This window comes from Anopheles merus, chromosome 3L (genome assembly GCF_017562075.2).
Source record: "Anopheles merus strain MAF chromosome 3L, AmerM5.1, whole genome shotgun sequence".
In the NCBI taxonomy this organism is placed as follows: Eukaryota; Metazoa; Arthropoda; class Insecta; order Diptera; family Culicidae; genus Anopheles; species Anopheles merus.
In genome coordinates this window covers 15,387,494-15,415,317 of record NC_054085.1, presented here as the reverse complement: position 1 = coordinate 15,415,317, position 27,824 = coordinate 15,387,494, and the positions used below count along the sequence as shown (strand labels likewise).

The following is a 27,824-nucleotide window of genomic DNA, read 5'->3' as shown; positions in this document are numbered from 1 at the left end:
AGGAGTCCGAGTTCCGAGTCCTTTGTGTGGGGCGCTCAAAAAACTCAAAGGATGCTTTCCAGCTTACTGATAAACCAGAACTAGGACGGAGAACTGGAAAACACACGCACAAAAAAAAAGAAAAAGAAGAAAACGACCGCGCCCGCGGTCGCTGTAATCCGCGCCCACCGTTCGAACGAAGCCGTGTGGTTTGCATTTGCATAATTTAATTACTATTCATTATTTAATCATGCACCGTTTCCGTTCCGTTCCGTTCGATGTGTAACTAGTTTTTGGTTGGTATGATTTTTGTTTTTCGTTGCCTCTGTTCGCATATTGTGGCGCCGTTCTATCGTTTTGTAATCGATGGTTTTCCTGTGGTTATTTATTTTCCATTTTCATCCTCTTGGTATGGTCCCTTTCTCTATTTTGCTCTCGCTCCCATGCTGAGGTGCGGCGTGCCTGATTGTGCTGTAATTGCATTGTGACCCTTTTAAACGAGGGAACGGTTAATTAATTAACAACCCAGCTCGAAGAGGATCGAACCGGGACGACAAAACGCTGCTGCATATTTTAATAAATGCACACGCAGCAGGGCGGTATGGAAAGAGGGATGGCGTTTAATTCAATCACTGCTGATGTGCGCAACGGTCCTGGGTGCGGCGGCCAACCCACGGGGCATAAAGTAGAGAAATTTACGATTAACTGATTCGAACACCGGTCGGCCGGGGCTGGCGATGCGAAGTATAGTGTAACTGTGTGTTCCTTTTATCGCTGGGCACTAATTAGCTGTATTGAACCGCGGCCGCGCTCGCGCGCTCTTTGCTGTTTGTAATCACTGTCGTTGGCATTTGTTTCTGTTTCTCATTTCATTTCTCACCACCAAAACGCACAACCAACCTCTGTGTGTGTGATTGTGTACGTGTCGCTTTACAGATCTTCGAGCAGACGGGCGTCCCGTTCGACAACCGGCTCATAAACGTGCCGGCCGTCGCGAGCGTCTCGATCGAACCGTCCTCCACTAGCACGAAGTCCGCCAAAGACAAGGTAACGCACCTTCCGGCACAAACGTCGGTACCGTTCATCCGCTACCCGCGAAACCGGGGACGGCTACTGCTGTCCAAGTATCGCTAGCACCGAGATAAAGAGAGAGAGAGAGAGAGAGATAATGCGAGAGCGCTGCATTACTAAGAACTTCCCGAAAACGGAACAACTCAGATCCCCTACTCGTTTAGCAAAACAGGGACAAAGCTCTCTCTTTGAAGTGTGTTGTGTCCTGCCCTCATCCTGCCACCAGGGTTCATGTCTCGCTCTTGACCATCAACTCCAACCAGCTCCCAGTTCGCGTCCCAGTGTGTGCAAATGTTGTTGTCTTGTGCGTGTGTGTGTGTGTGTTATTTTTTCCTATAAGTCCTTGCGTCTCATGTGTCATGTTCACGTACGAGAGTTATTTTTATGAAGATCTTCAGCACACACACACATACTGTGTTACTTGACATGATGCGTCTTGATCATTGGACAAGTTCCACGCTGAGTAGCAGCTTCTTGAGCAAACGAGCTAGCGACATCTATCGTCAAACATCGCTGTACGTTTCTCATCTCGTATCCATTACTATTGGGTGTGAAAATAAAATCCCAGGGCACTCACACACAGCTGCTTTGAGATGTCGTTTGTCAACGTGAAGTTGTTGACCGTTGCGCGTTCGTGAGCGTGATCTAGGACACTGCACCAGACGTACACGAAACACCACAGCCACAAGCGTGTTCTAGCGAGCCAGATTTCCTCCCTTTAAGCTACCTCTTCTCTACCTTGGCTTTCTCCTGCTTCCTACAACTCCTGGTTGATCGTGCTATAAATGGGAATGAAGTTTATGCACCACGGTATGGTCTGCTAATGTGTTGCACCACCCTGCTCCTTTAAGGCGAGTGATACAGAAAGGAAACTATTTATCTTGCTACAGCCACTGTTTAATTGCTCGCTAGTGACAGTGTACTAATTTTCCTCCTCCGTGTTCTTCCACGTTTTGCTGTGTAGAAGTTTGCTTTGGGATTGTGCTTTGGGGATTGCATCTCGTAGCGGGTGGAACTGATGTACTGGCTTGTATGTGTGTTTGCGGTTGGAAAGCAGAAAGTAGAAGGTCGTAAGAATAATCGTTCCTGCAATCAGTTTCGCGTTGGAAGCACCGCAACTTCAGAGTGTTGATACACCGTCTTACACAGCGAAGGGAAGCATTGTACACCACGTTGTGGCTAGTATTGGGCTGGACTTTCTGGATGCTCTACCGCCAAACGCACACAACACGCTTGTGATTTTCGTTTGCAGCTGCCTGCAAGTAGTTAAACAAGTATTTAATTTTAATCGTATGCATTTCTTCTTTCTCCCCCCTCTTTCTTATCCCCATTTCTCCGTTTGTCTTGAATTTCACCTGATGCACACCCTTGGTTTGGTGCTTGAAACCTGAAATTGCACTGTGCGGCCGCCAACCCCAAACTGTTCTCCAACTGTGTGCGCTCCTTCCTTCCCCACTGCACTCGACCAAACCTCCCTCGGCACCGTCTCCATGGATGTTGTGTGAATGCTCCGAGTATCGCTTTTATTGCTGTACAAACACACACACACAAACAAACAAACAAACTCACTACACTTCCACCCACCCAAACACACAACAAACAACCAAACGGAACTGTGTGGAATGTGAAAATGTTTACTGATGGTTGTTGGCGATGCGGCAAAAAATGCCCCAAACTTTTGCGTAAAAATGTGTCACGAACGTGTGCGGCACTCTGGCATTTATTGCGCGTCACCTTTCCTGGGGGGGGTGGAAATTGCTGCGCTACAAATCGGAATATCTGCTGGAATGGATGGAATGGGCCAAAAATTGGAAAATGAAATCAAACATCAAAAGTACGCCCTGCGACTACCACAGCAGGTGCCGTTCAAGATGAAGGAATAGGACGAAGCAGCTAGCGGAGGACGTACGCACACAACGTTACCAACATTCCCATGCAAGAAAATGAAGCGCCGTCGGAGCCGTACACCGAACTAAATCCGTCCCCGTAGGTGTTTGCGTGTGTGTGTGGAAGAGCAAAGGTTACAAAACACCGACCGAAACGTATTGAACACCACGTGCGCCTAAATGACTGCAATCGCAGTGCAAACTTCACCTCAACCAGTCCTTATGCCTGCACGGAATTTCGTCCAAATCACTAATCACCAAGTGCCCTTCGTGACGTACGCAAACCTACATACACACACGCACGGATTGCGGATCTACAGGTGGAAAATGCAGGCAAACTGCAGCAAAGGAAAATGCTACCGTGAAAGTTAACGTAAGCCGATTTGAAGGTTGTTGGTTGTCGTTTTTTCTTCCCGCCGTTCGCTGTTTGTTGCATTGCATGTGCATTTGCATCGATTCCGAATCGATGCGGCACGCGGTGTGTTCTCTAACTCTGTGTGTGTGTGTGCTTGTCGGCTGGCTTTGAATAATAAACTACAGGCAGCAAAAGTGCAAAAAGGGATTCGCGGCCCCCGTTCCGGGTACCTGTTTGAATGTTTGGCAGAACACAACACGTGAACTCTAATCGCATGACAAACGAATGGCACGTTCGGCAAAAATGAGTACGGGGCGACACCATAACTGACAGGAGCGTCGCGGCCCAACTGCAGTCAATTGAGTGACGCAACTAATAAGATTGTTCTAACCCACTTAAGGTGCGCTGCAGTCATTTACCATTACCCGATAGACGCGTTCAAGGCGGAAGAGGATGGGATTGTACCATTTTTAACCCAGGCAGGTTGTAGACTGATGAGCTCACGATGGCCTATTTGAAGTAGGTAGGGTGCATAGAGTTATAGCTATAATAGGATGAATATTAGTTACTGTACCAAACTCACGATAACTTAATAACTGGTAGTGTAGAAGATTTAACACATATGTTAGGATATACCAAAGAAAGCAATGCATAAGCACATATCTAAGGTTAAACCAACATATCAGTTTGTAGTTTAGGACGAAACACCTGAAATTAATCCTATGATATGAAATGAAATGAACTGAATTCTTCACATAAAGACGATATTTGGCACATGTTCTCCAGTGATGTGATGTTATCATGTATTTCTAGATGCGGGATAACAGTACCAGATTTAAAATGCGAAAGAAAGTGGAGTGAGCATTATTTTGGAGTTTTAAGGATTTCATTTTTATGTGATCAAATACTTAATCATTGAACCAATATGATGGAGCTCGTTTTTCATCAGTCTAGTCAAACATTTTTGAACTTTAACTTGAAATCTCTGATAGTTCCAAGCAAACAACTCTGAAAATTCATAAGCATAAACATGAAATGTAATCAGATAATTTCAAACATTCATATCGTATAGGCCAAGTTTGTTTGTTGACATTTATTTATTTTTTTGATCTTATAAACTTCAGAGTCAGGGCTTTTAGTTGCATGTTGCACATTAAATAATTAGCTAATCATAGAACGAATAGGTATAGCTACTATTTGAAAAAGGCTACAAAAAGATCTATTAGAAGGATAGTTAGCAAAGGTGTCTGAGTAAGAGCACAACAACAGAAACGTACGAACAATGAATACCAAATATTAGATTCCTAAGGCACTCAGGACCAATGCCAAGATACGCAGGTAATTCCCTTTTAAGCACATAGTAGCGTACGTAATTTAGCGAAAAGTAAACAGTAACACAAACAAGATAGTTGATTCGTTCTAGTACTCGATACATTCACCTAATGCTTGTGACAATGATCACGACTAAACCGCGGACTACGGTAACATCTAACACATTCGTGTGAACCCCCTGGACGGCGGAGCTACCCATCGGAATCAACCATTCACCATTCCGGCGCAGACTAAACAAAAAATCAGGCATGCCGCAAATGAGTGCCGTCATTGTTGTTGTTATGCTGGTTTATGTTAAGCTGTGATGTGCTGTTTGTTTTTTGTTTACTTTCTTCTGTTGCTTTCACCCAATCCACCCGCGAGCATCTCGTGTCGGCACCACCACCACCACCACCAACTCGATCACCATCCATACACAGGAGCCTCACGCCATCTCGTGGCCATTTTGCGCATCATTCGTGCTAGCTATTCATTCGCCTCATCGGCCACACAAGTGGATGTGAGCCCGAGAACTGCGATCGTTTCCACGTCCCTGCATCTCGTTGATAGTTTCGCAAGTCACTGCTAGGACTATGCCCGCCTGTGTGTGTGTGTTTACAAAGTTTCATCATCAGCCTGTTTCACCGCACCGGGAAGGACATTCGAGTAGGGTACCAAGTTTCCGCCCAAACAGTGTTCCGGTTTTCGATACTAACCTCGCCACCCGTTCTTCCTCTTCGACATACTCACACTGACACGCGAAACCGGTACATGCGGCTTCAACTGTTCTGTTTCGGTTTGCTCGAACTGGTCGCCATCCTCGGTCCTTGGCCAAACCCCCTACCGCTTCGACAGCAACTCGGAGCGATGAAGAGCCAGCTGCCCTGTGAGTATAAGCGGGTAAGAACAGCGCTAATCACGTTCTCAGCCAAACCACCGTACAAAATTTGAATCTAGACTCATATCTATTCGCATGCCTTCAGCCTAAACGTCAGTACGGAGAAGTGTATGTCTAAGTGTCAAGTGCGCCGTCGTTCGATTGTTTGATGTGTGTGTTTAGCGATTGACACTCGAACGGTGGAAGGTGTTGATCTGGAGGTTCGAAAACAAAACCAATAGAAATGGGAAGGGGGAGGGAACATAGACTTTAAGTTAAGCAGTGATTAGTATACACCAAAAAAAAAAAACCCAAAAAGATATAGTGGAACTTTAAGCCAAGCAAGCATGCAAGCTAAAACAGAGCACCAAATCATGCGAATTCAGTCACTTCGGATAAGTTGGATTAGTGAAGTTGAAGGCATTGCAAGGAAAATTACGGTAGTTGTTTAATCAAATTGACCCTACCTTATTGAAGTGAAACAAACGCCCCAACGTTCATCTTCTAATGCTCTCTGTATGTATCAAAGCTTCCCCAAACACATCTCGCTTGTCCACTTGCGCAACTTGTGCAGCTTGAGGCATCCGGTGAACATCGTAACGGTTGATTGCAGATGTACGCTAGCAGCATTGTCATGATGCCTTCAATAGCATTCGAATTTATTGCGGAAACATGTCTCAGAAATCTTAAAAAAAATACACACACTTTAAGCTTCGCTTAAGTGATGGTTCATTGAATTGACACCACTTGTCTCGTGTACCGTGGCAAATACTTGCTCTGAGGGTGCCCAGTGCCCGTCACCCTTCGATGGTTCGATGGAATAAAACTCGCTCGCTACAGTACTAATAAATGACGAAAGCCGTTCTAAAATCCCCTCGAGATTTCCGTGAATCCAATTCTGGCAAAACCTTGCCAAAGCTTCCCTTTCCTTGGGTTGCTTCTTCTCGTTCCTGGAACGTTCTACCTACATGATACCTCCGTGTCCGTGAAAGGAAATTTGTCCACCCATTGATCGCACCCGGGTTTAAAATCTCGATCACGTTTCGGATCTTAGTGTCGACTCTTTCCCTCCGTTTTGTGATCCGTCCGTATCTCACGTTGCATCTTTTCCAATTTTTTTTCCTTTCACCCTTCTTGCGCGTACAAACACACGAACACGAACACGAAAAAAAACACCAAAAAAACCTACAGACATCTGAAACCAGCGTTCGCCGTCGGTCGTACGACTTCGATGGGATACGTAAATCGATGTGGTAGCTGCAACCTACGCTTCGGGACGTGGGAAGCACCGGCAAAGGTGTAAGGAACAAATAGACTCCGTTTGAAGGAGAAAATTCGTACAGAAGTTGCAGACACGAGTGTTGCTCACTGCATTGAAGATGTTGAGTCTTCCTAGTTCTTTGTGTGTTGGTTGGTTTTTTGTCTACCTATCTGAACATTTGTAGCAGGTTCTCTTTTGCGCGAGCGTATTCAAGCGACAAAGTGAATCCATAGTCTGCAACGCTGTCCGGACATTTTAACCCTCCTAACGAATCCTAGGATCATTTTAAGGGTTTATTTTGGGAGTCTTTGGTTTTTTGATTATTTTTTTTCAAGAGGATTTTATCGTTTTGCTCTAATTTATTGCAATTTATTTTGTGCTCTTTTAACACACTTTTCTGAACTGTTTTCAGCTGTTGTGTCAAATCAATGACCGGTCTTTTCAGCACAGTTTTCGAAATGACATAAATCCATCTATCTAGCGTCGTTTAACATGAACTTAAGAGCTTTTTGTTATTTTTTATTTGATTTATATGTTGCTTTTCATTTGTTCATTCCACTGTTTGGTTTTTTCGTTTTGAGTTTTGCTCAGTATTAACTTTGTTTTTGTGAGAATCATGCTTCTATTTTGCTTTGATTGTTAGTTTGTATGACACTTTTGTTTACGGACAGGAGTTTCATAATTTTTGTTTAGTTTATAAATTAATCAGTCGTTTACTCTTAGCTTTCAAACCAGTATGCTATAAAATGATTGTACTGCATACTTTATCATTCGTTATTGTTTCATTCTGTAGTTTCGTTTGTGTAATTGTTGTGTTTGTTTGCTTTCGGTTTATTTTTGCTGTACTGTTAATTTTTCATTAGTTGACTGCTTTAGGGTTTGACTAATGGAATGCAAAATGTATATGCAAATGAACAGTTCCAGTACGCTGTTGCTAATATATCTTTCCTCTTGTTTCCATCTTTCTTCTTCACAAACAAACCACATTTACACCATCACCAACATAAAAAAAAAACATGTGCTAAACACACATCTACACCAAAACAGTATAAACTAGATTTCAGTGGACTGGCGGGCCGGGCCGCGGCCGGTGGCTCCCGGGACGATGACGGTGCGTCCGGGCTGCAGGGCGACAGCAAGGGCTCCACGACCAGCACCGAGGCGAGCATGTGACAGTACGGGATGGCCCGCCGGGGCGTTAAAGGTGACGCCCGGCGGACCCGAGTCTCCTTCCTGCTCTTTTAGAATAAGCATTAAACATTGCATATGTCCATATTTATCGAATTTATATATGTTTGATGGTTCTCGTAGCCGAGCGAGAAGCAGCGACGAACACATACTAGAGACGGGCAGTCCAGTGCAGCCAAAGCGAAGCCAATCCACCAGCCATTACTGTTTGTTAATATATGTGTATATGAAATCATAAATATTGAAATATGAATGTTTAGTGACCGGAAATCCAAACCAAACCAACTTAAAAAAAAAACAAAACCAGAGAAATTCCTAGTAAATCCTACCTCGATTGCACACTTTCCGCAATTGATGAGAGAAATTGTAAAATTCTCCTATAGGAAGAAACTAAGGTAGAGGGAGGGACACAGAGAGAGAGAGAGAGAAAGAGAAAAGCTTTTTTCCATCTACTACTACTACTACTTCAACTACTTCAACTACTACTTCTCTCATTCAATAATAGCTTCATTGGACAGTTTTTCCTAAAGAAATGCAACCTCCTTTCCCTCGCGTTTCCCTTTTATCCTGATCCCCGTAGAAATGTCCCCGCGTTGCTCTTAGCAGGTTTGTCTCCTACCCATCCGCTCCGTCAATCACCCAACCATCTTAGGCGCACTTCTCTCGTTGGTAGGTTAGTTTGCAACACTGTACACAATTGTGGCTTTTAGGGAGGCTTTCACCGGCAGACACAGGCAGGCTTTGGGCAGGGCTTTAAGGAACAGGAAAAAACATTCGGCATCGAATGTCGGTTCTGCATTGGACCGAGTCGATCGAGTTTTTCACGATACTATTACCGGCACTCTCGCTGTGACTTTTCCTGGACGTTCGAATCGCGTTGCTGTTTTTTCCACCGAATTATCTTGTAGCTGTACTTTTCTCGCGTTACAACGTTTCTTGCTAGCTCGTGCGTTTTGCTAGCCAGGACAGAGCGGATCTGCAGCGTACGAACCAAAGGGAGACCAGCACCTAGGCTTAAGCTAGATGACCCGCTCCCGCTTTTCCGATCAACTGCAAAGGCCCTCAAACAAGTTCGTACTCGCACTCGCACTGTTTCTTCCACTGCTGGGCTTTCGAGAAGGAAGAAAAACAACACACTCACACAACGAACTAACTAGCGTTATTCATAGGCAGGAAGAAGGAAGAAGAGGAAGAAAAAGAAGAAGAAAGATCGACAGACAAGATTGTGTTCACTAGAACTTTCGTGCGTGTGTGTTTGTCTTTTAGCTTTAAGAATGGTCCACTAGGCTTTCGTGTAAACGGCAAAGATGTATGTTAAACGCAATAAGTTTTGAATGTTGAAAATAACTCGTTTAAAATGCTAAGTTAAAGCAACGCATATAAGCAAACTGGATAGTGGATACCGGCACCTACAATAAGTGAATAAGTTTATAATCGTATCTACTATACTACAGGCTTAAGTTGTTGGGTTTCTTGTGGCAAGCAAATATCGAATTTCGTAACATTTAAGTACCGGCATGAAACCGATTGATGTATAATGGCCATAGCTAAGTCGTGCAGTTAAGTTGTAATAAAGTAGTCGGTGGTGTTTCGATTTTTATGTTTTCTTTTTTTTGGTTTTCTTACTATTACTACTACAACTACTACTAGGGTTGCCATTAGGGAGCAGCGAATGCATGCGCGCACCGGTAACGAGGCTGCTTAGAACTATGCTTTCATCAACGCTTCAAACTCTACCATCTATCCTATGGCACTGCTTGCAAACTTCCGGCCAAAAGCGAACCAAAAGCAAATACAAAACCGAAAAACGAGAGAAGGCTTCTAAATAGTATTGGGGAGAAAAAAGCTCCATGCATTTCCGCAGCATCCGGACAGTTAAGAAGAGCAAAACCAGAAACCGGATTACAGTCCCTGCAAAATAGTAAATAATCGCCGACATCAGAGTAGGCAACACTGAATCCGTGCTCGTGTGCATCCTTTGGGGCTGGAATCAAATTAATCTCAAAACCCTTTGGCTAGACATTTAGACTTCTTTTGTATACAGTTAATACTACCGACTGGTTGAAGCTTCTGTCAAATAGCTGTCTTTTGATACGTGTTTGTATGATCCATTGATCCGGCATGGCCTTTTCGGGTCCTCCAAAAACGCAAAAAACACCAATCCATTCTAAAGAATGCACACGTGCGACGGATGCTTTGATGAAGTGTTTGAGAGCCGTACGGGTTTTGGGAGGGGCGATGTTTGACACTCTCGAAACGCTCGAGCCAACTGTGTGTGTGTAGGTGTTAACCGTACGAACCCTGTACTTCGTGCGTGTAATCCATGTGTCTCTCTATCTCTTTCTCTCTCTCTCTCTCTCTCCGTCTGAAGCGTCCTACCCTCTGTTCTGGGTAGGTTTTTCACGACCTCCCAACTGAACGTTGCTTTCAAACGCATCAAAGGGTGAGGTGAAGCTTATTTTGATGTCACTTCCCAAACCCCAAAAAATAAAAAAATACAATAAAAGAAAAAACAACACATCGCAAACCGGCAAGCGCCTGAAACGCGGCAAAGGAATGGCAGCTCGCACGTAGTGACAAAGTGTAACACACACCGCATACACTCGGAAAAGCTTCCACTTCTTTCCGGGTTCAGCGAGCTCGCGCGTTTTGTGTATGCGTTAACGTTGAAGTGGCCAAGTAAACACTCGTGAGCCACACGGCCACCACCACGACCACTACGTGGACATATGATAGACGATTGAAGCAGCTGTGTAAGCGTAAAGATTGCGTTTTTTTTTGGGAGGGGCAGTGCTACATAAAACACCGAGAAAATGGAAGCGAAAAATGATGAGCAGTCACGAGTGTTCTGCAAGAATACAAGGAGCCAGGGACAATGCACAGTCCGGCCGAACGATCGATCGAAAATCAAGCGTTTCCAGCGTGACGATACGGTTTAATTGTTGAGGTGAAAAAGTGTTGATTTAACCCGTTATGCGCGTTTCGTTCGTAGTTAGGATAGTATTTGAAGTAGCGAACACAGGTGATTAGCATCCTCCTTGGCGAGGGAAACGATGTAGAGGTTAAGGTGCATTGTTTTGTGTATTTTGTGTTTTTAAATGATTAAAATGAGACAGCGGTCCTCTTGGGCGGGAATTATTCGTGATCTCTCGCAGCTGTTTTGTTGCAAAAGAAGAATTTACGAACGAGGAATGTGTATAGGAAGGTATGAAATGGATAGAGCATGATCACCATGCAGTCAGTTTGCAAACGAATAGACGAATTACGGTTAAGAAAGGTTCCATTGTTTTCGATGCATCATACAAAAAGTAAGCTAGATAGGCATTTTGAAAACGTGCAGTAACGCAAAAATCGACTACGTTTTGGTACTAGGTCGGTAGAAGTTGAGTGTTTGGTTATCGGTATTTTGTTGTTTTACGTTCCACTGCATTTGTAATCGAGGACGACGAAGCGAACGTAAAGGTATCGAACATGATAACATTGCTTAGTGCTGTTGGCACTTGCTGTGGAACCCCGCAGGGTACCCCCAACCACCAGCAAAACGTAGTAGAGAGCGGTAGTGTGTAGTAGTTACCCGTGAAACTACAACAACAATAATTAAACTGATGTCATAATGATGTGGTGATATTGGAAAAGGAAGTGAAAGCTAATCCTCTCCTACCGCCATTTCTGAGTGTGCGTGTGTGATTGTACTAATATTCATTCAACTAATTCGACCGTTATACGATCCGAACTTATTCATGAAATTTAAAGAAAATAAAAACCAAAAACCCTTCAAGTGTTGTGAACAGCAGATACATAGATACATATACATACTGAACTCATAGAAATGCAATACTTTAGTGATTAAAAGAGCTGGAAGGAGCGGTTACTTAAATGGTAAAAGCAAGAGAAAGGATAAACTCATTTATACAATTCATTAGAGTCGTACACTTTTCTAGATTTGGATAAATTCAGGAATCATAATCGATGTTGTGTCTGTAAGTGTGTGTGTGTGTTTGTGAAAACTAGTATAGAGAGAGTATGAAAAGTGTAAAGCATGAAACTATTTAAATAGTGAAGGTTAAAGAACAGGTAAAACAAACAGGAAACAAATCGTTTAAAACCATCGATATAAAATCGAAATTGTGATTATTTTCAAAGTGCATAGGTTGGCTCTTCTGTTAACAGCGGAACCAAAACATACCTTACCTATACTTGTCCGCCTGTGCTAGACAACACAGAGTTCGAGATCTCTTACGATCACACCATGGAACAGTTCAGGGTAGAATAGGATCCAAACAATAAAGCGCATTGTCGATCAAGCACTACGAATCGTGGCGAATGTTTGGGGCAAAATCATTTCATTCCTATCGTCACTCACACTCACACACTTGGAAACACTCGCGTATAATCATGCTTACTCTCAACAGCTATAGTTTATGACTGTTACGGATGATAAAGATGAAACTGTATATCTATCTATATTTCCTTAGCAACCTTATGCAGGGGGCAGTGCAAAGAATCGAAAACCAATTGAACACATTGAAATCAATCCAAAAACTACCATGCAACATGCTACAAAACGAGAAACAATAATTACTATTACTAGAGATGCATTTAGTGCGAACGATATGCGCCCATTTGTTACGCTGCGTTCGTTTGTTCCCTGTCCCCAGACAAAAAGCCGCCACAGCTATCACATCCCGTGGAACTAAATGTGCAAAGCAACAAACAGGCGTAGAATGGAAAATGTATTGAGCTTTTTTTGTGACTGTAGTAGAGCTAGCCGAGTCGATTGTATCGGAATGTATCGGAATGTATCGGTTACAGGAAGGACCGAATTATAGCAATTACCCACCAACTAATGCGTAAGATAGCCGTCGTACTAAGAGTCGAAACAAGGGGAGCTAGTGTGTGAGGAACTTTTATAAAGTTTCGCGTAACTGTTGTTTTGGCGGATTGTACACATTGCGGATGGTTTGTCGAGTTGAGTTTGCCATACATATATAAATCGTCATATCGTCATACAGAACATAGAAAGCAATTTGTCTCCGTTCGTGAATTGAAATTTTTAAAAGCAATATAGCGACGAATGCTTTCGTCAAAGAAAGGTTTTCGTTTTTGTTGGGAATACAGATTAAAGAGAATTAAAATTCCGTATTGCTTCTTTTAGCGGTGGCCCACCGTATCCACAGCCCCCAAAAACAGTGACCAATTATTAAGCTCAACGAACAATATTTGAAAGATTTGTAACGAAGCGATGCCACACGAAAACAATCATTAAAGAGAGGAAACGAAACATTGCTGCGATGTGAAAGTAAATAATGAAATATTAATACGAAGAAGAAAAGAAAAGAAAAAAACAGATGCAATAAGCAAAAGATGTCCCTTGAAATGACAGTATTTATTGTAGAATAGAAATAACTAAATGCAAAGCAGCTAGTAGCAGTTGCATTAGCGGAAAACAGAGAAAATCAAATCCAAAAAACAGATACAAACAGTTACTCAATCTTCTTCACACTTTTTCAGTACACACCAGACATTGGCATGTTCTTAAACAGTTGTATCTAGACATAGATAGTTGCTAGCATGGGAGATAGGAAACCAAAAATCCAATTCACTAGAACGTTCGATTGGTTCGATTAGAAGAAGGCAATTGTGCGATCGTTTGGCAGCAAGTATGCCAGGTCCACTTGGGATCATGGATCAGTACAGATTTTGGAAGGAAGCAAACGGAAGGAAGTGTTTAACACACACCGTTATGCGTAATTGTGCTGGTTGGAAAGCCATTAACTACTCTGGTTGTTTCATCTTAAGATACTAGTGATAGAACCCCCCTTTTTGCTAGACGTCGTGCTCTTCACTACTCATTAGTGTGAATCATAAGTTTATCGGTTCCTCCTTAAATCTTACTCTAAACTCTTATCATGAGCAAGTCAGTAGAATCGAAATCGGAATTCATATTTAGGCGTATTTTTGTATCCCAGATCTGCCACGATTTTTTATAGTTCTGTAATAGAGATAGAATGAAGAAAGGCATACTAGCAAGCAAACTATTCCTCGAAACTTACAAAGGATTGATAAATGAAAAAATAAATAAAAAGAGGATGAATAAGTGGAAAGATGAAGCAAACATTAATTAGAAAATGGAAAACATATTTCCGCAGAAAAAAAAAACACAGAAGCTAACGCAAAACATATTTAACCGTGCATTGTGAAACCCCCCCGTTGTGAATCATACAATAGTGCTCGTAGTGGAAGTCGGCAAGACAGCAGGCAGTACAAGTAAATGGAACGTGGTAAATGTAGCATACGAACAGAAGTGTGAAATAGAAACGCGTGTGTAATTGGATGTGTATGTTTAATGGCAACTCGATGCATCAGAACAGGAATCCGTTAAACGAAGTAAAGAGAGAGAGAGATAGAGAGAGAGAGAGAGAGAGAGAGAGAGAGAGAGAGAGAGAGAGAGAGAGAGAGAATTGTAAAAATAGATAGACATATCATTTAAAACTTTAAAACGAAAGCTCGAAACAAGCAAAGGATAAAATCGTCACCGTACGAAACGTATGAGCGTAGCAAGAGCGAAAAGAAGGAACAATGAACTAAGTAAGAGGGCGTAACAAAAAACACGATAAACCACACGATAAAACACTAATAAACAAAACATATTCCTATGATACATTTCTAATCAAAAAAACAAAACTTTGTGCAACGCAACATTTGGCAAGCAAAGGCATTTGGCACGTGTGCAGCGAGAGACCTGGAGTGAAATGCGATTGTAGGACACTTTTCCTCTCTGTGCACGGCAAGATCTGCATCGGCAAGCGGAGGCGAAAAAATGGAACCGAATAGATAATAAATGTTGTAAAAAGTCGTAAGAACTCGTAGGGCCAAGCAGCAGACAGACCAGTAGCGATGTAAAAGCAGGGGAGGTGAAAGAAAAGCCGAAAATGTAACTTGAACTATTATCAAATAAAAATTCTTTATTATAATTATAAATTTTATGTGGTGCTGTTTTGCTTATTTTTTCCATTACAGGAGTATGGAACTCAATTCACCGAGGGTCCTTAAACTCGAAGGGCCTTGTTAAGAGAAAATCATTCTAAACCATTTATGATCGTGAAACTGATCGTTAATCCATACTGTTTCTAGGATTGATAATGGTATCGGAACTAATTTTAACTCATACTGACCCTGATCCTGATTCCATACAGATTCTGAAACTTATTTCGAATTCATAGCGTTCAGAAAATTTATCCAGAACCCTATACAGGCTTGAATCTATGACTTGAAAATAGCTGGTTCTGTTATTAATTTCAAACCTAAATCGACCCTGAAACTTGTACCGAAACTATACCGGTCTTAGAACTAACACAGATTCCACATCGATCCTGGTCTCATATTTAAATAGGACCTTGGAAATGCTACTGAAATCAACATCGGCCGTTAAACTGATCTAAAACCCATACTGGCAACCGGAACTATTTCTAGTCCTTTAAAGGTCCTGTTACTCATTCTGAACTCATAAAGGTCCTAGAATTGATCTTGAACTTATACCGGGTTTAGAACTCATCCCAAACCTACACCCAGCTAGGATCCTATACCGAACCCATACAGGCACTGCAATTCATCTATATTATTTGGTAAACCAGTCTCGCGCCAGGAATCGATACAGAACCATTTCCGATTCAGCACCCGACTCTGCTATCATATTGTTCAATAAACCGTTACCAGAAGGTTTTTGTTGCTGTCAAATTCACTCTAAAATTCCCCATTTTGAGTAGCAGAACTAGCAAATGCAATTATAAAGAGGCACCCTGTGTAAGCATTTTTGTTTGGAAGATTGCGTACAAGTGTATTCATACATGGAATGTTGTATACAACTAAATCTCCGTTATTGCACGCAAGCTATGTTGGTTATCTATTTTGGACGTTCTTTTTCATTGAATTCTTCTTGTAGGTTTCAAAAGTGTATTAAACCATCAGAATCATAGATGTTTATCACGTATTTTTATTTTAATAAGCGAAAAAAGTTCCAGAAAGGCCACTTGGTGACCACATTCACGCTGGTTGAAGTAGCTTGAAAAGAACATTGCACACAAAGCAACAGCTTGCAATGCAACTTGTGAGTGAACCTTTTTAAAAATGCTCCTTCGATATGCACCACAAATCGTTAGTGTTTGTTTCCTTTGTTACAATAAACTGACTGTGGTACGTTTCGAGAAGCTGAGTGAAACCAATCCCTTCTGCACTGCACCGATAATCTCCTATCACGCTGAACCGATCTCGAAATCCGACGACCAGCCGACGGCAGCCCATGGTGGTACAGGTTTCCCGGTTCGATTATCGCGCTTGCACCATCACCATCCACCCACTGGGTGCAGTGCAGTGGGCGTCTGTGGCTGCACCGCGTACACTAATTGTTCGGTCGCGGTCGAAAGAACGCGGTCGGTTTCGCCGGTGGCCATAAGCGCCAGCCGTTCAGCCTGCCCTCAGCATCAGGTTCAACCGATTGTTTCGGATGATATTCAATTGTTTCGAAGGCTGGAAAAGGGTGCACATGGCGAGCACGGCAGCTAGGGGTAAGCTTTTGGGCTACATTACGGTGCGGGTTTCGTTTACCGGTGGCTGCTGTGTTCATTGCACTCGTTGACTTGCTCTTTTTTATTATTATCTATAGCGGATGGAGCTGGCGGTTCTTTGATCGGTCGACAGGATAGTGAGCAGCTGCAGTTTGTGGAATTTACTTTCGTGCCAACTGTTAGGGGCTTGTGTAGCTATAGGAGCTTTGAGGGAAGGTGAAAAATAGATTTGTTTTGGTTTACGGTTTGATACAAATTGGAATGCAGGACTTATTTTTATAAGAATAAATTCCAAATTATTCTCTTTCTACTTACATTTCTGGAACATTTCATTTGATCCACACGTAGCGAACAGGGATGGTAAAAGGCTCCATTCTACAGCGTTTAACGCTCGCACGTTGAATGGGGCATTCATTTCAAGCATAACAAGCCGCTCGGACGATTAAGTGCACGCTCCGTTAAAGTCGAAGATGATGACATCGCCGCGGCCCGACCGAGTGATGCCGCTCGAGTGGAAACGAAAATGAAACGAGCACTGGCAGCACCAGTGAACCTTTTTCCTGCTCTTGCCTCACGATCCTCGGGTTACTTATGGTTTCCTTTCTCTTGTCTAGCTTGGTTGATTGAATGGACTTGGAGGTTGGAAGCGATGGCACCGGAGGCGATTCTTTTTGCAAACGAAGAACAATCGAGAAACAGATTGGGAGGTTCGAGCTCGATCGGGAATGACGTTGAGTTATTCTATCGAGTAGACAGTTTCTAAATCATGCATTTGAAATTCCTTTGCATTAATGTTCCTCAAAACTTCAAACGCGCTCCACCGAATGCACCTCGGGCCCTGTGTGCACGTGTTAATAATAAATAAAGCTTCAAACAAAAACAGAAAATACCCGTACTACTTGCCGCTGATAAATCATAATTGCATAATTTCGGCCTGTTTAAGCCCCGCCCGTGTACACACCTGTACGATTATCTTTCGATTTCTTTCGCGTCCGGAATTTCCTCAACCCCCGGCTCAAACCTCACCTGGGCGTATTGCATTTCGTTGCCGATGTCGGTTGGTGCTAAACGTTGTCGAATGGTTCGACATTCCCGTGTATCGAGACACTGCCGCTGCGCCGTGTCTCCGTGTGTTGATGGCGGTATAATTAATTGGAAAAACGGCCTGCGAACACAATCCGCCCTTGCCTTTGCGGTATCGTTGCTTGGTGTGCCCGGAAAGCGCATGGCGGTGGGTATAGAAATGTATGTTTTTCTAATTGCTTGGCCGCACGCTTGCTGGAGCCGATGGAAGTGTAAGGGGATTTCGGGTTCGATCTTACGAGCTGCTAATCCCATCGCACACGATCGTGCCGGCGTTTGTCGGGGGGCCCACGTATTTTGGGGGTCTAACAGAGCTACTGTCCCGGTTCCGTAAGCTGAAAGTACAAGGGCTTAAAGAGATTGTGGAGGGATTTTATTACAATCTAATTTTTCTTTTACACACCTGACAAAAGCTAGACCCGCTTGGGGGAGTAATGTAAGCAGACAGCTCAAGGATAACAGTATCGCTCAGATTGTGGTGAAATAGCTTTACATAGTTTGAAATGTCCCTTAATCTTATTGTAAAGATTATCTTCCTACATCAATTTCTTGCGATAAACTCAACCAGTAGCCTTTTCAAAATCGGGTTCGTTTCTTCTCCATCGCTCAACTCATTTGACTGTTTGAAACTTTGCCGTTTCCTTGTTCGTACCGCACACCGCTCTCGTGTGTAGCACATGCGTACAGAGCCAGTGAGCTCGGTGCAGTGAAGGTAAGACGCAAATCCTTCTGCCAGCAGCGAGTGTGAGCGAAAAGCAAAGATTCGTGGTAAAAACACCAACCACATAAGAGCATGCATTTTGCATCCAATTCAAACCCCTGCCGGCGTCAACCCGGGAAAGCTCCGACGTCCCGTGCGTACCCGAGCTGCATGTGCGTTCAATGTTTAGTTAACACGATTTGCCGATATATTTACAGATTTATCGGCAATTAACAGGTGGCACTGGTGGTGGGTGGGCGTACAGTTTGTGTGCTTCGCACCGACCGGGGTGCTGCATTAGGAGGGTCAGCTGCGCTGAGGTGTGGCTTCACTTTCGCGGGATGCAAAGAAAAATGGGAGTGTGTCATTTCCGTGTTTACCGTGCCGTGGCACACAAGGTTAGCGGTGGAAAGTGAATGCTATCTGGGCGTGCTTTTTGGTTGGAGTTTCCTGCATCGGAGGGGATGGGATATTTTAACAGGTAGGTGGCACTGATAACAGTGCGTCATACAGTGCAGGTGGTGAAGCTATTCAGGCTTTCAAAAGCTTTCTCTACACACAGCATGACCTAATTTGTGAAGGTTTGTTGTTGTTTTTTAATGTTCAGATAATAATTTTGGTTTTTTATTCAATTTGAAATATTTCAACTTGTCTATCTAAATCGAACGATCTTAGTGAAAAAAGGGAACCCGTTGATGACCTAATTTGTGAAAGTTTTGATTTTTTTAATTTGAGATTTGTAGAGAACAATTTTGGTTTTTTTTAGTTAATTTGAAATATTTCAACTTGTCTGTGTAAAACGAACTTTCTTAGCAAAAAAAGGAAACCCGTTGATTAACTTTTAATTGGCCCAAGACGCCCAGGTAATGAAGGTTACATACGAATATGTTAACATGCTTGTCACTTTTCCTTTCCAAATTAAAAATGAAATCAACCCAAAGTCCCCGCAACTGTTCAACCTATTTCGTGCGTGCCGTATTGCCTTTCAAGAGTGTCCTAGAGGTTTTCGCTTACCCACATAATTCTTCCTGCGCTTATGAGTAATCACACCTCTCTTTCTACTACATCCATTACGCTCCAAAAAGTATGCAAACTGAAATTGGATACCTTTACTTTGGCTGCGTGATGAAAGCGCTGCCCTTTGCTGTCCGGCGCACCAAAGCCAAACAATTTGATCCCATTTTGATAAGCTCCTCCAGCAATTGGGGCAGTTGGGCAAGCTTTAAATTGAACTTAGAATAGACGTGCCAGCGCAGACGTGCGCCCAGAATCGTGATGCATCAATCTTGTGCCTGCAAAAAAAAAAAGGAGGAAGACCCATCAATCGTATCAGAAATAGACCAAGAAGAATAAAAAAAAACCAACCTCAACCTCTGCCGAAGCGTCTTTAAATTGATTTGGTTCGATCGGAAAGAGGGAGAAGGGTGAAATGTCGACCCGCTCGTCGGCCGAAAGAACCAGCGCGAACAAAAGGGCCATTGCCCCCCACCCCCCACCGTGCCCCGTCGGTGCGAAAGTGAATTGTGAAGTGAAGCGTTCGAAGCCGGGGCTAGGAAAAACCGGCTTATGCAACGCAGATCGAAGATCAAAAACCCTTGTGCAACGAAGAATTAGGTCGGCAACGAATGAAAAAAAAAAGCAAAAATGGCGAGACGCGAGAGGGAACAGTTGTACAGGGCCGCGTTCGTGAGCGGATTAGGCAGATTGGCCGATTAGAAGGCAGGAAGGGTTGAGAGTTTTTTTTCCCCGGGCTGCCAGAGGCAGTTTTTTGAATGCATAACGAGGAAATAGAGCAATTTATTTAGCACACGGACCTTTTGGAGCTCAAAGTGCATTGGAATGTTGCTCCTGCTGCAAGTAGATGGTGATACTGATATTATGGCAAGTAAAATAATGCACCATCATTAATTACAGCACCCGCCAAGCTCCCACCGAGAACAGATAGAACCCCTTTTCGGGTTGGCGCACCGTTTTTACTTTCACCTTCCACCGGATTCTGGGCCGCTTTTTCGCACGCACGCGGGTTGTAAATGTAAAATTCATTTTCCGGTACGGCGGCCGGACGCTATCTATCTGTTTCCGCGCGCACACACACACAGATTTACCGTTACCGGTGCCCGGTTATGCAACCGTGGCCGAGATTTGCTCATTCCGATCAAATCGTGACCCCTCGTTCGTTGACACACGCTGGGCGCACACACGGCCCGGGAGGAAGCACACGAATTATGCACCATTTCCCGGGAAATGCGGTTCGGCTGTCGTCGGTCACGCCGGTCAGCATAACAATGAATGTGCGCGTGTGCGCCCGTTCTGGCGCTGGGGATTTTGTTTGGCTTTTATTTATTTGCAGTGTTTGGTACGTTTTTGTTGTGGCTTTATGGCATTAAAATTAGCATTTTTTTCAGCGTTACATAAATGGCTAAAAGGAGGTTGATTTTGTTTTTCGGTGGCAGGTGGTGGTTTTGGAGTAGACAAAATAAGGGTAAAATAAAAGGTACCTTTGAAAGCGTGGTTTTTATCGGCTTATTTGGGTTTTTAAGGCAACTGAAACAAGCGTGTAAGCAGAAATTTAAATTTTTTGGGAGGCCCACATTGGATTGTTATTGTTATGATTGGTTTGGAAAAGAAGGAAGGGGTGGACTGAAAGAGTGTCTTTCGTTGGAAGTCACAAAAATAAAAGACGGTGTATAAACCTTTTATTGCTACAATTGTAAGACAATTTAGGAAGTTATATTTAAGCAACACTATTAATATAGATAAATCAGTGCTAAATATCAATACTAATGCTTTTATGTAATAATGTTGATGAAAATATTCGGTTGGATAGCTATAAAATATAACAACATAAACTATAACAAAGAGACGCCAGGGACACAATAAATACAAAATCGCCAAATGAAATTAAACAAAACTCCTGCACAATCGTTTCCACTGCACGCGACCAACACCTTGCGCCTTGTTAATTAATTTACCCCCTTTTTTGCGTGCCCGCACACACTGGCCAGCCGCGTAAGATGTGTTTCTGTGTAGGAGATTAAATTCAATAATAATTAAGCGTCGTAAAATCCCACCCCTCCAGCTGGGGCAGGAATTATGCTCGACACGGGTGTACCGAAAAAAAAAGAAGAAATATTTGTCCGTCAGTCTGTTTCACTCACTCACACGCTCAGTTACAGATACATATACCACAATGCGATTAATATCATCATTATGAAGATTATTACCATTTGGCTTCTGTGACTGGGCCAAGTCGCAGGCGCTCGCTCGCTGCGTTCTGTCGCTGCGTTGAGGGTTTTCCAGCGCCCCAAACGCCCCAGTGTGACGGAATAGCGCGAGGGCAGTGGCTGGAGCATGGGCTGGGGCGCTGAACCGCAACCGATTATATAATCGGCTAATGCCTAAAGTCGCTTACATCGTCGTCTCCGACCGGCACCGAAAAGGCGTACGCCTCGTGGCTCGTGGCACACGAACACCAGGCCCTTTGGGGGCCCCAGTGCCGAGCGGAGAGCGGGGTATTAAAGACTGAAGAGAATCGAAAGAAGCAGAGAAAGAAGGAAAGAAAAAAACTAGAGCCCGCAAAAAGAAAACGCTTCAGAGGCCACGACCCACCGCCCACCGTCCGCGTCGCCGAATCGGTTTGGCGTGGAAAGAAAATTACGACCCGGCAAACATAAAATCCAAAACGGTGGGGAAGGGGGTACGGGGGGCACATTAATTGTTGGCGAATCTACACCGCCGACCGACCGCCGACCGAAATAGAAGAGCAAGCGAACAGTAGGAGGAGAAGCGAAACGAAAGGGAAAATGCATTCGATCAGCTGTTGCCTTAGCTGGCGGCTGCCGGGGTTTGCTTTTTAATTGGAGTAACTAAAGGAGCCCCCCGGGAGGTGTACCGTGCGCTTCAAAGCATGTCAAAACTAATTAGCATTTTGACCCACTTTTCGAGCAGCTACCGGGGCGGGTGGACGAGGGAAACGGCGGGGGCGATCGAGGTGGCGAGCCCGCGAAGAAGCGGCGGTCGCGCTGTGTCCTGTGAAGTATTGGAGTCTGGAGATGCTGGGAAACCTGCGGGCAGATAATGGTGAGATTCTTCTTTATCAGCAACTGCAGTCACCTGCTGTTAGGGTGGAGCACGATGGAGGTTTAAGCTATTATTTATACGAAACGATAAACAGCAAGAGTTAATGTGGCTGAATAATTCAAAATATGTTTAACGTAATGCATTGTATTGTTATTATTAATATCATAAAGCCAAGCAATTGGTTTGTATTTGTTAGAAAGCTACTGTGACAATATTCAGACCAAAAGATTGATTTGTCTTTACATCTCCGCATATAAGAGACGATGGGCAATATGGGCATCGTAAAGAAAAAATGAATGAATTTAATTGCACCAATGAAATGAATAAGAATCGATATCTCTGTGTACAACTAAATATTTCCACAAAACAGTTAAAATTTTCAATTAATCCACTTTAAAGGACGTGTGCCAGTTTGCCTCTCCAACGCTTCAATCATAGCACCCGTCAATTTAAGCCTCTCTACCCGCGTTTCATGTAAGCTAGGATTATGGGCGAAAGTTTACCAAACCTCCCGTCCTCCCCCTTAAGCAGCGAGCCGTTCGCCCACGAGATCTATTCTCTCGCGCACAGAATCGAACGAATAGCTTCACTAATTCGAAAGGGATCGCTTCGTTCCAGCTTCGTTGCAGCGCGGAAAGGGTGGAGCCCCGACCCGATCAATGGGACAGGAAATGAACTGATTGGTTTGCTGATTGCTGTCAGCTTAAGCCGCGCAAGAAGTGTTACATAAGTCAAAGCTAAATAGAGTTTGAGTTAGTGGTGTGCTTGCAAATGAATTGCTTTACTATTATTGGAATACATTTTTGGGAATATTTTTATGTGACTTAAAATCGAAATAAATCATAAATATTTCCTCCCGCTAACACTATTTACCAATCGTTCCAATAGCCTCAATTTTCGCCTTTGCATCTCATCAGCAGCAGCCCGAGCGCGAGTGCTCCATAATCAAATGTCAGCATTAATTATAACTTAATAATTGATTATTAAACCAATCCGAGCGCCAAATGCTACGAGTTGGTGGGGCCTTCTAGTAGACAGTCGAATGTACTCTAGATGTTTTTTTGTGTTCGTGTGCGTTCCAATGGCACTGCCGATAAATATCAACCACTCTGGTCTTTGGTTGGTTCGGTATTTCAAATTTTCATAAAATTAAATCGATCTGATGGCGCGAGAGCAAAAGAAAATCGCTCAATCGATCGGCAAGCAGCAGAAGAAGAAATTGAAAGATTACGATATCGAGAAACAAAACCACCGCTCCCGTCGCACCCCTTTACAGTTCTCGTTTCTTGGTGTGCCATCCCAGATCAGCATGAAAAACTAAACACACCCCGTGCCGAACCGGAGCCGATCAAAACAACAGAAACCAAACCGAACAGGCTGTAGAAAACAAAACCAGCAGCCGTTGGGTCGGGGCCGGGTCTATCAGGCGGAGCTATTTTTGGCGTCCATTCCTGGTGCCGCACAAGGCCATACGGCCACCGGATCAGTGTGTCAGTGGGCCTGCAGATCCACTTCACTTCACTTCCCTCTCCACCCTGGGCAGGCACGGTCTCGGTTCGGTGGAGTCTTTTGCGGCCGGACCCGGTTCACTGCACTATAAATACCGACGGCGTAACTTTCGATTTCGACACGAGAGAGCTTTTTCCATTCCTTCGCTTTCGTTGGCGTTTTCCACCGAGCCACCCGGAGCCACAACGCACCCCACAACGGCGGTTGCAATGTTGCAGCAGCAGCGTGGCCACCGCAAGGAAGACATGTGTGTGTATGTGTGTTTGCATATGGCGGCAAGCGAGCACGGGCGCTCGCGTTTCGGTTCGGTGCGATTTTTCCACCAATCAATCCATCCATTTTCTTTCTCGCTTTGCCGGTTGGCCGGGGTAGTAATTATCGTCTTCGGGTCGCCCCGTTGTGTTTAATTGGTGCCCCAGCTCTCTTTCGGTTGCTTGGAGGGAAGCCTGCCGAGTGAAGCCAAAATGGCGAGTCGTGTAGAACGCGCGGCCCAACGCAAAAGGCAGTGTACAGTAAGGTGTATATCGCTTGCAGTACAATTTGTGCTTGGAAAGGTTGCCAAATGGGAAAAGGGGTTGGGTGTCGCTGCTCGGTGGACTGATTCCCTCTTTTCGTGGGAGGGCTGCCTGAAGATGACTTTGTGCAGAATGCATTCAGGCATAGGAAAATACACTGTTTCAGTGTTAGATAAGACAATCTCCGAATAAAGTAATGAAAAATCATTGTAATAACTAAACTTTACATGTAGTAGCACAAAACTCAGTTTAAAAGTTTCCTTTTTCTCTTTAATTTGTATTAATGAAGCAAACTATGAAAATGAAACATATGTAATAATGATAGTAATAAATATGTAATAATAATAATAATTCGGGCTGGTCTGGTGGTACAGTCGTCAACTCGAACGACTTAACAACATGCCCGTCATGGGTTCCAGCCCCGAATAGACCGTGCCCCCATACGTAGAACTGACTACGGTAACAAAAAGTCACTGAAAGCCATGCCCACTGTACTAGTTGAGGCAGGCTTTGACCGGCAGCGGTTGTTGTGTCAAAACAAGAAGAAGAAGAAGAAGAATACGTAGAATAGTAATTTTAATAATAATAATAATATTAATAATATTATTAATAATAATAATAATAATAATAATAATAATAATAATAATAATAATAATAATAATAATAATAATAATAATAATAATAATAATAATAATAATAATAATAATAATAATAATAATAATAATAATAATAATAATAATAATAATAATAATAATAATAATAATAACAATAATAATAATAATAATAATAATAATAATAATAGTAATAATAATAATAATAGTAATAGTAACAACAAAAAGAAGATATAAAGGATAAATTCTTCTCAAGTCAAAAGCAAAACATATAAAAAAGAACTAACAGAGAAAACAAATATTCAATTAATCTCACTAAAGAAAAATAAAATCTGTGTGCAACAAACAGATCACTAAACCATTTAAATCTATTTAAATGGAGTTATCAGATGGTCTATGATGTCCTAAAAGTACAAATAAATCTATTGATAAGATATGAACAACAATTAGAAGAGGTCCAAGTCTTGAGAATCGAAATAAGGGCTTGGAAATCTCCGCCAATTGATATTGTAGATTGTTCTTTATGCACTACACAACAGATCTGGTAGAAACCAATCCAATCCCACCAATTCTTTCCCACGGGAGCAATTTCCCGCATTGGCACGAGATGCACTCCTCTCCGTTCCCCGCACGGCGAAAACCTTTCATCTCGTCTCACGTCTTGTACCTTTACAGCATGCGTCTCCCCGTCCCCGCAGCGGCCGCGGTGTAATCATCCGACCGTTACAGATGGGCTAAAACGAGCGCAAATATTGCATAATGTTTGTTTATGTTTCTTTCTCGCTTTTCACGCGGCTCAGCTGACTCGGGTTGACGGACGTGCTGCAGCTAAAACGTCCGCGTCGCGCTTGACGAGCGGCAAGACGAGCGTAGTAGGGTGAAAATGGAGAAGGTGGTGGCGGTGGTGGAGGTCGGGAGTTGGTGGAAGTGTGTGGTCTAATTTTACTTGGAACGGTTCTGCCTGCCAGACCAGAGACCAGAGGGAAGAGATTTTCGATATGATTGACATGGTTGTTTGGAATAGTTTTGGATAATAATGACTTAAAAATATTTTGTTAAATAAAAAAATCGTATTTTTATACTGATTGAATTATTACTGTGAATTTTTAAGACATGTAAAAGTAAAACAGATTCTCCAGAAAAGAAGCAAAAAAGGCTTTCAACCCACTTGTACACACGAAGGAAAAGAAACGAGCGAATTGTCAGTCTTGATCGCATTTGGTGCAGCATAAGTGGAGAACATTAGACGGTGGTTTTGCTGTTTTTGTTGTTGTTTGCCTCCCCATTTCCCACCCCTGCAACTTACATCTCGCGCTAACAAAATGCTCTAGCACAGAAAACCGCGTAATAGGAGTTTCTTTCTCTCTCCCTCTCTCCGTGTCTTGAAACGTAAAACGGGAGTAGTTGATGGTGATGGTGGTGGTCGCCCCTCACCCAGACGACTGTTCGTAGAAAGTGAGAGTGAGGAGGTGTGGGCTGTAGGCCGTAGCTTAGAAAAGAGATGGACGGTGCGGCCGCGCGTGTTGAGAAGCAGTGGAAGAAGAAAAAAATCTCACCTCATGCGACACCCACCACCCAAACCCAACCGTCGCACCCGACCGTCGTACCCAGGCGCAGTAACGGCATGCCTGCAAAAGTAGGTCAAACTAGGTTTTTTTCCTCCTCCCTCCCTCCCTTTGCCTCTAATGCCTCTGCCCTCCCCCCAAGCACCACCGTTGGACGCTGTTTTTGTTTGATTTTCTTATGCGCTCGCTTCCTTCTCGTCTTCGTTTTGTGCGGCGCTTGGTTCGAGCGCGCGCTCGCTGGTTTTTCTTCGCTCTCTCGCGCACCAGCAACCGTCAACTCTTCGCTGCTTAGCACCCACGGATCGTATGAGTATGTAGTGTGCGTGTGTGTGTGCCTATGGACTGCATTTTGTGCATTAGAAAATAGATTGCCCGAGATGGGGATGGCGTTCATGTATGTGTGTGTGTAAGGGTTTTTTTTCTTTCTTCTAATCTGGTGGATGTATGTATATCTTGGATGTTGTTTTTCTGTTCGCTCTCGCATAGGGGAAAATTAATGGGATAAGCAAAATAAAAACCTGTTAAATAGGTTCTGGGCTGGCAAGTGCAGTTGCTGGAGAATGAAAGTGAGTAGCGATTGTTTATTGCACTTAATGCGGTCAATAATTTACGAGCATAATGCTTTTCAAACAAGGGGAAAAATAATTTCAATATCCGATTGATCGGTAGTTTAAGTCTGTCATGTGAATCAGTTGCTCATTTGTATTCAATTTTCGTCAAAAAAATGTCAAAGGCTTCTAATCCACATGACCTACTTAAAATCATCTAGTACACTGTTGGAAAAATCCCATTAGATCACCCCTGAAAACAGGGAAATGGCTTCTTCGTGTAAAATCAATAAGGTTCCGAAGACCACATCTACGCCTTAAACAGTTTGGCGCCATAAAACCTGGTTCGCTACAACGAGCATCATAAAAGCGGTAAACATTTTTAATAAAACCTCTAGATCCAGATAAGCACCGTCATGAAGCACAATTTTGATAAACCGTTCAATCCCTTCGACAAGTACCACAGCACACAGACACACAGCTACAAAGCCTGTACAACACGTGTGACAATGTAATGACCTCTGCCATAATGACGTTTTCCTGAAAAGTGTTGTAAACGGGTTCTATCCAAACCAAACAATCGCTTCAACAATGCTGTTAATCCAAAAGGCCCTACTCGGTTGGGACGGCTAGCAAAACCAACAGTTTTGGAGTGCAGATTGGTGTTTTTAGCAGGTAAAGATGAGCCATGGTGAGCACGCTTCAATCGATACTACAGCTA

General features: G+C 43.3%; 1 protein-coding gene across 13 annotated transcripts in view; it reads left to right on the top strand.

Moving 5' to 3' along the window:
• Positions 1 to 14,389, top strand: part of LOC121598589 (alpha-catulin) — a 74,516-nt gene extending 60,127 nt beyond the window's left edge. For 8 of the 13 annotated variants that reach the window (XM_041925640.1, XM_041925641.1, XM_041925634.1 and 5 more), the window contains exons 13-15: positions 916 to 1,026; positions 5,458 to 5,700; positions 7,788 to 7,874. In XM_041925640.1, coding sequence (XP_041781574.1) covers positions 916 to 1,026; positions 5,458 to 5,553 — 207 coding nt within the window. In that variant the 3' untranslated portion in view covers positions 5,554 to 5,700; positions 7,788 to 7,874. Of the gene's footprint in view, positions 1 to 915; positions 3,310 to 5,457; positions 5,701 to 7,787 lie in introns of all 13 variants that reach the window. The other 5 variants (XM_041925637.1, XM_041925636.1, XM_041925639.1 and 2 more) reach the window with 5 other exon arrangements.
• Positions 14,390 to 27,824: the final 13,435 nt, after the last annotated feature.